Source organism: Ranitomeya imitator, chromosome 3 (assembly GCF_032444005.1).
Source record: "Ranitomeya imitator isolate aRanImi1 chromosome 3, aRanImi1.pri, whole genome shotgun sequence".
Classification (NCBI taxonomy): domain Eukaryota; kingdom Metazoa; phylum Chordata; class Amphibia; order Anura; family Dendrobatidae; genus Ranitomeya; species Ranitomeya imitator.
The window spans coordinates 101,097,215-101,109,310 of NC_091284.1; the positions used below are offsets into that span (position 1 = coordinate 101,097,215).

Genomic DNA, 12,096 nt, shown 5'->3' on the forward strand with positions numbered 1-12,096 from the left:
TTAAAAAAAAAGAATAACTGCATAACGTACATGTGACCACCTGTGCTGTTTGCAGATCCACTACTGGGCATCCTTTGCACAGCAGCGAGGAATTCAGGTTGAGTGCAGTCAAGGAGAAATCTTTACCCGCGGAGTGCAGAGGCTGATCCCTCAAGGTAAGTCACAGACCGGATCCTGAACGTTTCACGTCACTCATAATTATAAAGCATTATCCCTTTAAGGATTAACACTAACAGATGCAACTACCTGCCTGTTCTAACCGGCTCAGATCAGTCACTGTCGGCGTTTCTGCTGCACCACGTCAACATAGCAGCTCTTCCTCTCCCGGGCTGCTCTGTCAACAGGTTGCGACTGCCCACGTCATGCTGATTGACAACTTGCTTTCTGCGGCTATGCAGCAGGGTGCCAGTTGTCAATCAGCATGACGTCGGCAGGCACACCTACTCCACAGACTAGAGTGGAAGAGAAGTTTCTGCTCTGTCGACGTGATATCAGCAGAAGCATTTATATCGCCGACAGGAACAATCTGTTACTCCGCTATGCCGGCAAATATTGTGAGATAGTAACTACCTGCCTGTTATTTCTTAGGCCCATAGTAAAAAAAAATACATAGTCCTGAATGACTCCTTTTTAATGGGAATGTGTCATCAGAAAATTACATATTTTAAATCTGGTTTTAAATTGAATTTATTTTAATTATCAAAATGTTTAAGGTTTCAATTCTTGACACTGGCCACTAGGCTAATCTTAGACTCGTACTCCCCCTTTTCTTTTTTTTTTGTACAGAAGACTTTTCAGCAGCCTCATTATCATCACATACAAAATTTCCATAAAAGTTACACATCTATCTACAGTAGTTAACACGAGATCCACCATCCTCAATCGGTGATGTGAGAGCTCATCTACCTCCCCTGCCTTCACAAGACCTTATTTCAGATCAGAGCATGTCCAGATTATAAACTGAGAAGGCTTCAATATAAACAGGATCTGAGTCGTTCTTTTTTCTCCTTCGCCACATTGGAGGACACAGGACCATGAGTGTATGCTGCTGTCACTAGGAGGCTGACACTAAGTTGGCACAAAAAAAGTTAGCTCCTCCCCTGCAGTATACACCCTCATGCTGGCTTCCAGAGACCAAGTTCAAGCTTAGTGTCCGTAGGAGGCACACTGGATTTAACCTTTTTTACCAGACGAAGGGGCGATGGAACCTTTCAAGGCTCCGATGTCCCCGAACCAACAACAGGCACAGGAGTTTTACCTCTCCGTATCCTCTCCTGCGACGTGGGATGCCACTGCCTGAGCTGATTTTTTGGGGGCGACGGGCCCCTTCAAGGGCACCGATCTCTCTCGCCCCCAAACCCCCCCCCCCCCTCCCCTTACAGACGAGCACATGGAGTGTCCTCCATGTATCCAGGCCTATTGCTGGACAATTCTGCCCTGCTCACCAGGTTTTACCCTCGGCTGTTCAGAGGCTCTCTGCATTGTGGCGTCCGTGCAGCCCCCACTGCATCACCACTGAGAAAGCGGATGATGGAAGGAAGCGGACGGTTCCTCTCCACCCCCCTCTTATGGGGATGGTAGATAGATGCTTCCCCAACCCTGCACCGTCCTAACCTGCTGCAAGCTGCTCCACAATTCCCCTCCATACGGGGTAAGTGCCACCTGGGGAGGTCGGTTTTTCCAGTGGTTCTGGAGGGCTCATCTGTCAGGGTCCCCGCAGGGCTGCTAGGCGCGTTTTCTGGCGGTCCGCGGCCGTGCCGAAGCCATAAATTTAGTACCTGGCTTCGGCCTAGTGCAGGCCGCATCCCAATAGGCCCCGCCCTCCGCTCGCATCATCTTGCGGCTCCGCCCCCGAACCTGGCGCTTACCGCTCTCTGCGAGACTACCCTCAAAACCCCCGGTGGCCATCTTTTTTCCTCTGCATGCCGCAGCTCCATCAATTCTGCACGTGCTAGCGTTTTTTCTTCTGGACACCGGTCTTCTCTTCTATCAGCGCCACCTCATCTCTTTGCGGGATACAGGACCCGGGTAAGGAGACCGCATTAGGTGCTTCCCTGCAGCGTTACCCTTGCTTCCATCTAGCAGCGTTTCCTGTTACTTATATTGGGGTACATCATGTCGCAGTCAAGGGCCAAAAAGACCACCAACGTGCATACTACCTTTCTTACTGCGTGTACCACCTGCCAGGCTCCACTCCCTCGGCCTCAAAGTTCCCCTCTCTGCTCAGCCTGGGATGCCCAATGTACCCAGGAGCCCTCCGCCGCCACCGACCCCAGTGTATCTAGCCCCCTGAGTGGGCCGCGTCACTGTCGCAGTCCATGGATTCTTTAGCCAAAGCGATTAAATCCCTTCATGACCCCTCTGGGGAGCTGGGCACTCTTTTTCCTGGGTTAAGAGATCCCTCCTTAACAGGGGAATCGTCGGCCAGCAGGGACCGCTATAACCAGAAGGAGGTACGGTCATCCAGAAAACAGATCCAAACTACCTCTCCTGAGCATTCACCACGCCACTCAGCCTCTGGTAGCTCCACTTCTCGCTCACCCTCTCCAGGGGCTCGTAGCGATCACGACTGTGAGTCTGATGCATCCTTAGATCCGGATTCTCTGGAGTTTAGATCTACTGTTGACTCCCTCATCGAGGCAGTCAATCATGCGCTAAAAGTGGATGATGACCCTAATTCAGCTCCGGATGTTTCGGTTTCCTTTACAAGAACCAAGCGTTCCCATAAGGTGTTCGCCTCTCATCCAGATTTCCTGGATATAGTCCGGCAACACAGGGAGCAACCGGATAAGCGCCTTACGGGCAAAAAGGCCCTGGAATCGAAGTATCCCTTTTCCGCAGATCTTGTTAAAGATTGGACGGAACCTCCACTAGAAGATCCTCCGGTATCGCGCTTGGCTACCAAAACTCTCTTATCCGTACCTGATGAGGCTTCAACTAAAAATCACACAGAATGCCAGTTAGATTCCCTAGCTTCCCTAGTGTATGAAGCCTCAGGTTCCTCTCTATCTCCTTCCTTCGCTGCGGCTTGGGTCACCAAAGCAATGGTTTTCTGGGCATATGCCCTTGCAAAATCAATTCAGGAACAGGATCTTCCGTCTGAGGTGGCAGATCTTGCCAAACAAATTGCCATGGCTGGAGATTGTGATGTACGCATCTTTAGACGCAGCGGACTGCGCGGCAACTGCGGCTTCAAACGACATCATCATTAGGAGAGCTATTTGGCTTAGTGGCGCGCAGATTCCTCTTCAAAAAGTTCTCTGATTTCCCTTCCCTTTTAGAGCGGACGTCTCTTTCGAGAAAAATTAGACCAGCTTATTTCCGATGCTACAGGTGGAAAGATCAAGTTCCTCCCGCAACACAGGCCTAAAGCTGCCTTTCAGCGCCAACAATATTTTCTTTTTCGGCCCTTTCGCAGTAGCCCATTCTGGTCTAACTCCTCAGCTTCGTCCAGTTCAGAACTATCTCCACGCACAGACAGAGACACTCGACCTTCATACAGGCCGAATCAGTCCTGGCGAGGAAAGCCTAGACAACCCAGAACCAGAGGGTCCAGGCCTGCCAGATTTCCTTCACAATGACTCGGGGAGTATTCCAGTCGACAACTCCAAAGGTAGGCGGACGCCTTCTTCTTTTTCAACAAGTCTGGCTTTCCGTCATCCACGACGAATGGGTCAGAGATCTGGTGTCTTCTGGTTGCAAAATAGAATTCTCCACCTCCATCACGGTTTTTTCCCTTTCGTCTTCCAAGTTCGGGTGCTCAATCTCGCGCACTTTACCGAGCCATCGAATCCCTCCGCCAAAACAGGGTTATTGTTCCGGTCCCAGAACACCAGAGATTCATACGTTTTTACTCAAAACTCTTCGTCGTTCCAAAAAAGGACGGAACGGTGTGCCCTATTTTGGACCTGAAGCTCCTAAACAAGTACGTAAAGGTTCGGCACTTCAGGATGGAATCCCTCCGGTCAGTCATTTCCTCAATGGAGACAGGGGAGTTCCTAGCATCAATAGACATCAAAGATGCTTATCTTCATATCCCAATCTTCCCGCCACATCAAAGGTTCCTCCGTTTCGCCATCCAAGAGGACCATTTTCAATTCACGGCCTTACCCTTCGGCCTTGCCACTGCGCCCAGGGCATTCACAAAGGTCATGGCGGCTGTCATGGCCATTCTTCACTCCCGAGGAGTGGTCGTGTTGCCATACTTAGACGACCTCCTGATAAAAGGTCCGTCTTATCGGGCCTGCGAGGCAAGCGTCCGCATTACCTTGGATTCTCTTTCGCGCCTGGGCTGGTTAATCAACTTGGACAAGTCCCCCCCCCCCCCCCGTTCCTGCCTGACGGATCGCTTTCCTAGGCATGATCCTGGACACGTCAAAGGGGCTGGTCTTGCTCCCTCGGTCCAAGGCCCAAGAGCTTCAGCAGGAAGCTCGGACGCTCTGTCATTCGCAGTCCATTCTATTTGCCATGAAGATCCTGGGGAAAATGGTGGCCGCAATAGAAGCGGTTCCTTTCGCTCAACTCCATCTCCGCCCCTTACAACAGGCTCTGCTGGACAATTGGGGCAGGAGTCCCTTATCCCTCGATCGGCCATGTTCTCTGTCTCCACGGATCAGGCAAGCCCTCAAATGGTGGACTCTGGGATCATCTCTCTTCCAGGGGAGGTCTTTTCTCCCGATCCGCTGGCTGGTGGTATCTACCGACGCCAGTCTCCTCGGTTGGGGAGCGGTGTTTTGACACCACACTGCCCAGGGGCGTTGGACAATTCGGGAGTCAAGATTTCCTATAAACATCTTGGAGATTCGAGCAATCAGACTTGCCCTGAGATGTTTTCACTTCCTGCTCGTGGGTCACCCAATTCGAATTCAACAAATTGGGTGACCCGCGATGGCGTACGTCACAGCAGTGGCGTACATAAACCATCAGTGGGGTACCCGCAGCAGGACGGCGTTTCAGGAGGTCTCCCACATTCTCCGTTGGGCCGAGGCCAACCACTCCCAAGATTTCCACAGTGCACATTCCAGGCGTCGAGAACTCGGCGGCGGATTGTCTCATCCTTCAGGGTTTCACCTCGGGGGAGTGGGAACTCCATCCAGAGGTTTTTCAGCAAATCTGCCTTCGCTTGGGAACTCGGACGTGGATCTGATGGCGTCCAGACTGAATGCCAAAGTTCCCAACTTCATAGCACGTTCTCGGGATACCCAGGCCATCGGGGTGGACGCACTGATATCCCCATGGCATCGGTTCCAACTCCCGTACGTGTTTCCTCCGCTTACCTTACTGCCGAAAGTGATCCGAAAAATCAAGACGGAGGGGGTTCTGGTGATTCTCGTTGCCCCGGATTGGCCACGTCGCGCATGGTACGCGGAGCTCGTTCAACTCGTATCCGACGCCCTCTGGCGGTTACCAGACTGCCCAGATCTGCTTCGCCAAGGGCCGATCTACCACCAGAGCTCAGGGGCCCTACGTTTAACGGCGTGGCTGTTGAAACCTGGATTCTAACTCAAGCTGGTTTCTCCCAGCAGGTCATTCCCATCATAAGCGCTCAAAATGTGTCTTCCGCTTGCATTTATCACCGCACCTGAAAAACCTTCTTCTCATGGTGCTTGCTCCGCGGTTGCCCTCCGCTTGTTTTCTCAATTCCTTCCATTTTGGATTTTCTCCAGTCCGGCTTGGATTCCGGCCTGGCGCTCAGTTCCCTGAAGGGTCAGATCTCAGCGTTATCTGTGTTGTTCCAACGTAAGATTGCTGCCAACTTACAAGTCAGGACCTTCATTCAAAGGGTCTCCCACGTGGTACCCCCCCTACAGAATGCTGATAGAGACCTGAGATCTCAATTTGGTTCTGAGTGTTCTTCAGGAATCTCCGTTTGAACCTCTGCAGGATGTCCCGCTGACTGTCCTCTCCTGGAAGGTGGCCTTCCTTGTGGCAGTAACATCTATCAGGCGGGTCTCAGAGTTGGCTGCACTATCCTGCCGGGCGCCTTTCCTTGCACTAGGACAAAGTAGTCCTACGCCCATCTCCGGCTTTTCTCCCTAAGGTGGTTTCATCTTTCCACCTTAATGAAGATATCATTCTTCCCTCCTTCTGCCCACAGCCAAAACATAGGGTCGAAAAGGCCCTTCACACCCTGGACGTGGTACGGGCCCTTAGGAGGTACGTTTCTAGAACTGCTCCTTTCCGCAAATCGGACTCCCTCTTTGTGCTCCCGGAGGGTCACAAAAAGGGTTTAGCCGCGTCCAAGGCAACGATAGCCAGATGGATCCGTTCAGCTATTCAAGAATCCTATCGAGTCAGGGGCAGTTCTATCCCAGCGGGGATTAGAGCACACACTACTCGGTCGATGGGTGCTTCCTGGGCCATCTGGCACCAGGCAACGGCGGAGCAGGTTTGCAAGGCCACAACATGGTCTAGCCTGCATACTTTCACAAGGCACTACAATGTCCACTTTCAATCTTCTGCGGATGCGGCCCTTGGCAGACGTATTCTGCAGGCGGCTGTCGCGCATTTATAGTCAGATGGTACACAGAGTTATTTGGTTGTATTGTTTTCCACCCAGGGACTGCTTTGGGACGTCCCATGGTCCTGTGTCCCCCAATGAGGCGTAGGAGAAATAGGGATTTTTGTGTACTCACCGGAAAATCCTTTTCTCCGAGCCACTCATTGGGGGACACAGCACCCACCCTCTTAGACTTACAGCTCGTTACCTTTTTGGTTCTTGACTTTCTCTGACATGTTTTAATCTGTTAGGTAATATATTGTTATTAATCTCCTACTGCTTTTGCACTGAACTGGGTCTCTGGAAGCCAGATGAGGGTGTATACTGCAGGGGAGGAGCTAACTTTTTGTCTCAACTTAGTGTCAGCCTCCTAGTGACAGCAGCATAACACCTATGGTCCTGTGTCCCCCAATGATTGGCTCGGAGAAAAGGATTTTACAGTGCGTACACAAAAATCCCTATTTCCCTAAATGTCCATGTGCTCCACAGGATATGGGGGTCTGAATTTTATTCTAGTGGAAAATTGCAAGATTTTTTCTTGTTCAATGTTTTTATAATGATGTGAAAAATAATATAAAAACACAATTTTTATATATATATTTTTTTAAATAATTTAACAAGCAAACCTCAAATAATCGATGGAAAAAACAAAAAGGTTACAGCTTTGTATTTTAAAAAGTAAAACAGAAATCGCAAGATCTCCTCATGTTTTAGTAAAAGAGTAAAATGTCGCATTCAGTAGTGTCTTTCTAACCCGGCTTTTATTTATCTACTGTCTAACAGCTGGCACAGTAATGCGTCGCCTAATCTCCGAATGGAGCGTGCCACAGATGACCAGCAAATTAAACCTAGTAACTGTGCATCTAATGGCCTCTGCCTGTGATGAAAATGCCGACCACCAGATTGACAATCTTGTGCAGAAAACCCATCTGCTCAGCCTGTCCTCACTAAGTTATGAAAGGCAGGTAAGTACAGAAGACATAATGGCAAAGTGTATCCATTATGTATAGCACTTCCATTTGCCATGGGAAGATTATTGTAGTTATAGCATCTAGTGATGAGCGAATGTGCTCAGATAAGGTGTTAGCTAAGCATGCTCGGGTGCATACCGAGTGTGTTCGTTGTACTTGGAAAAAATGTTCGAGTCCCCGCGGCTGCATGCCTCGTGGCTGTTCAACAGCTGCAACACGTGCAGGGATTGTCTGTCTGTTTCCAAAGTCTCCAGCCATACACTCGTGAGGCCAAAGATCATGGCATTTCTGAGGTCCATGATTTTGGACCCCCAGCAATCCTCAATTTATCTCCTACCTTGTGGAATAACCCTTTAACGATAAACATACTTAAGGCAATCTCAAGTGTGATGCCCTCTGTCCCTGCAACATTCCCCGCCATGAGATTGTATTATGAACTAGATCAGCATTTACTAAACCAGGCCTGAAATAATCGCAAGAGGTTTTGAATTGAGGATTTAGCTTCTCACTTGTGGCTACTTGGGAACAAGGTTGGGAAACGTTGAACTAGACAGAGGACAGTGCTATTTTTGCATATTCTGTATACTGCTATTTTTTTTAATGTTACGAGTGCAAGGAAGGTAAAAAATATTATAATAATATTGACCGATTGTTCCCAAAACTTTAGTTAAAATGTTGTTAAAAATGATACAATGGCAGGTTTGTATTTCTGTATCTTGTCTGCCTATCTGTGATATATGGGCTCTCTGCTTTCCAGTGTTGGATGTTCATTTGATAATCAATTAAATAAAACGTCATTGATTAAAAAATTGCATTTTTATTTCATTGCTGTTTATCTAAGATTTGTTTTACTCTCTGCCAGGAATTGTCTGCCACCGGTGAGGAGAACCCGACCTACACCCACCGTCTGCATCTGGTCGATCTTCGTGCATCATGGACGACTTTAAACAGAGACATCGCGTTTGGGCTGTATGATGGTTACAAGAAAGCCGCCATCTTGAAGCGGAATCTTTCCACCGAGGCCTTAAAAGGACTGAAAATCGACACTCAGCTGCAGGCCAAGAAGATAAAACGTGGCTCCGTGCGCAGCTTTCCTCCGCCTAAAATAGTGGCCCCACCTGTGGTTACTGGACGGGCTGAGCGTTCACCATCAGGAGGTGCGAAACGTTGCCTGCATACTTCTGCTTTAATGTAACGGGATGTTTGCTGGCATCTTCTTTCTTGCGTTACCCGCTGATTGCTTTTTTTTTCCCCATGGTTCTCTAGGAGCAGACATGCTGCAGAAGCTGATTGAAGAGACTGATAAGTTTGTGGTGTTCACAGAAGAGGAGTCTGGGGTGAGCGAGCAGTTGTGCGGAAAAGCCGCCTGCCAAGACCAAGATATCTACAACCACAACTGGCTCATAGAGCTGGTGAACTGCCAGGTAAGGATTCTGGTGGAATCACGGGATCTTCTGATCGCTTGTTGAGAAAATTACACATGAAGAGCGTTCGGAGAATGGTGGGGTGTTGTGAGTTTAAAACAGTTCAAGATGTTTTACAGGACTCGAAAAAACATGGCTGCTCTCTTGCCAAAACAGCTCCACAAACCACAGCTTGTATCTGGTATTATAGCTCAGCTCTATGAAAGGGGTGTCCACTACTGACAACCGCTTCTTAAATAGAGTATTCCCCAGTGTAACCGATACTCTCCTCCCGCACGAGTTCCAGCTCACATGAGATTTTCGCTTGAGCCCTGCGGCCATGAACGGGCTGCAGTTTTCACACTTCCTTTAGTTTGTCCAAAGGAAGTGTCAACGATGCAGCCCGTCAGCGACCGCTGATTAGCTGCAGTGTTCACGTGGCAAAATAATGTCCTGCACCTGTTCGGGGGGGAGCATGCGTTATTTTTATGGTTTACAGCTGCACACACATTGTGAACAGAGGGTAGACTGTTTATGGTAGAAAGCAGCCATGTTATATTTAATTCTGGACAACCCCTTTAATTAGGAAACTGAAGAAAATGCTTTGAAATGGCTGTAGCCATGTATTAAGACAGAGATTGGCAAAGAGTAAGAATGTTAGAGGTATGAAAGAAATGAGCAGGTGTCTTGCATGGTTCATTGTAAAGGTACAAGCCTGATCACATTGGGTCTTCACGTTTCTTAAATGACATCCCTTTAGCTACAGAAGCTAAAGCTGGCCATACACGGGAGATAGTTGTCTGCCATGCTGCAAAGAAAAGACCTTCATGTCCGAATCGGTATTGGTCACATCCAGGCCGTGGTGCCTGAGGGGGCCCAAAGGATACCCCCAGGATAACTGGGCAATCGTAGGTGAGGAGAACGTGGTAAGATCTTATCTTGGAGTCCAGAAGCTGTAAGTGACATCTCTGCCATCTTGACCAATTCCAGTTTCCACCCAAATCTCACACTCTGGATCCCGATATGTTTAACTAATTTGTATTGAACTCCAGGTATATGAAAATACTTGTAATGGGCCCCATTTCAGTGTTCTGCTTATTCTTACAGTCCTCATTGGTTCTATGGTCCCATGTACGTACATCTTTTTTTTTTTCTCTACAGATGGTGCTTCGCGGAGCAGAAACAGAAGGTTGCGTGATTGTGTCTGCAGCAAAAGCCCAGCTCTTGCAGTGTCAACATCATCCTTCTTGGTATGGAGACACTCTGAAGCAGAAGACTTCATGGACGTGCCAACTTGACAGTATGCAGTACTTTGCCACTACTGAGAGCAGTCCAAGTGATGGCGAGGATGGGCAATGTTGGCTGGAGGTCAGTCTTTTGCTATTCTTTATCATTGCTTTACAATATTATGTGTCTATTATGGTCTGTTGTCTTCCATGCTTCTTTTTTTTTTGCGAAGACCATAAATCACTTCTTTGCCAACTCAGGTTAAGAACATTGAGGAGCACCGTCACAGGAACCTGGACTCTGTGCAGGAGCTCATGGAGAGTGGCCAGGCAGTCGGAGGCATGGTCAGCACCACCACAGGTTAGAAGCGGTCATGTACAGTGAATTCTAATGAATTGACTGTTTCCTATTGAAAAGATTTATATATTTGATAAAGAGATTTTACGGTGAGTACACAAAAATCTCCTTTTTTCTGTCTTCTTACAGACTGGAGTCAGCCAGCAGAGGCTCAACAAAACCAACAAGTGCAGCGAATAATCTCCCGCTGTAATTGCCACATGTACTACATCAGCTACAGTCACGATATAGACCCTGAGCTGGCTTTACAAATTAAACCTCCCCCAACGCCATTACATCCAGAAAAAGAAGACTTGCTAAAAGGACAGGAAGGTATATACTGCTGCACTCAGAATACCGCTGCCTACTACTAAATGCTCAGGGGAAATGGTCACCTGTGTACATAGGATCAAGTACAAACCTGTTTACAAAGTGCCCAATCTGTGGTTCACCGGTACATTACCTAGGATGTATCAAAAAAGTGGAGAAAAAAGACCGGCCTGTAGATATGCACTATTTTATATGTTCTATTCTGAATGTACCGGGATCCCAATATCTGAAAAATAGTTACTTGCCTCCTGAGTCCTGGTACATCCTCAATGGGTGGTACAGAATTATAAAAAAACATGTCTGCTCTCTCCGGTCTTCACCTGTCCACAGGTCACAGCTTTATTCACTGCAACATTAGACACAACCATTGGAATGGTATAGCATTATGTCTAGAAGAAAGCTGCCATTTTATTCTTTTGAATTCCCAATCTGTTCTTTAAAGGAGCGCTCAGTATTCAGTCCCCGGCCTGTAAGAAGATATAGCCTTTTAGGGTCAGGATTTGGGGCTGATGCTTTTAACACCCCACTATATTGCTGAAGGTACCATTGGTAGTTGCATTGGAGTACCACCATAAAAAACTTGCCTGTACTCTATGACGGTTTCCCTATGTAGATTTGCTTTTATGGCATTTACATACTGACTGACATAAAATACTCTTCTCTGCAGCTGCTGCCGATACCTTTACTTTAAAACACCAGCATCTGGAAATCTCCACCAACCCCGCACAGTACGCCATGATTTTGGATATAGTCAACAACTTGCTGTTGCATGTGGAGCCGAAACGAAAGGTGCGTGATCATTTTCATTATGGAGTATGCCTGTACAGATATTATGTTTACATCTTTGTATATACATCTGCATATATATAAAAATGTATGTGTGTATGTATGTAATATGTGTGTTGCTATGTATTGCTGTATCTAGCTATATATCTATCTATAGCTACCTATATCTAGATGCATACACATACATACCATGTATTCCAAAAAGATTAGGCAACCCTCCAGAATAAAATGGGCTTGTTTACTAGCACATTGAACCACATAGGTTTTAAACCTATTTCTGAATATGTGTTTGGTAATGGGTGCTCAATAGAAAGCATTAAAGGGTTTATCCAGGACTGCATAATTTTTTATTTTTTTTTACTACGGTCCCTAAAACTAACAGGTAATAGTTACTAATATCATGTCTGTTGTGCCCGACACCAATCTCTGCCAACATAGAGAGGACACAGACAGCTCCTGCCTGCGATTCAGCAGTTTCCATTGACAACACATTAACAGGGCAGTGGCTTCTCTTCTCCTTTGTTCTGTTGATGGGACATGACTG

General features: G+C 47.6%; 1 protein-coding gene across 1 annotated transcript in view; it reads left to right on the plus strand.

Annotated features, from left to right (window-relative positions):
* The window catches only part of BLTP2 (bridge-like lipid transfer protein family member 2), an 86,793-nt gene that overhangs the window by 64,278 nt on the left and 10,419 nt on the right, over window positions 1-12,096 (plus strand). The window contains exons 22-29 of the mRNA XM_069761227.1: window positions 56-155; window positions 7,283-7,464; window positions 8,333-8,627; window positions 8,737-8,894; window positions 10,035-10,241; window positions 10,361-10,460; window positions 10,587-10,769; window positions 11,434-11,555. Coding sequence (XP_069617328.1) covers window positions 56-155; window positions 7,283-7,464; window positions 8,333-8,627; window positions 8,737-8,894; window positions 10,035-10,241; window positions 10,361-10,460; window positions 10,587-10,769; window positions 11,434-11,555 — 1,347 coding nt within the window. The remainder of the gene's footprint in view (window positions 1-55; window positions 156-7,282; window positions 7,465-8,332; window positions 8,628-8,736; window positions 8,895-10,034; window positions 10,242-10,360; window positions 10,461-10,586; window positions 10,770-11,433; window positions 11,556-12,096) is intronic.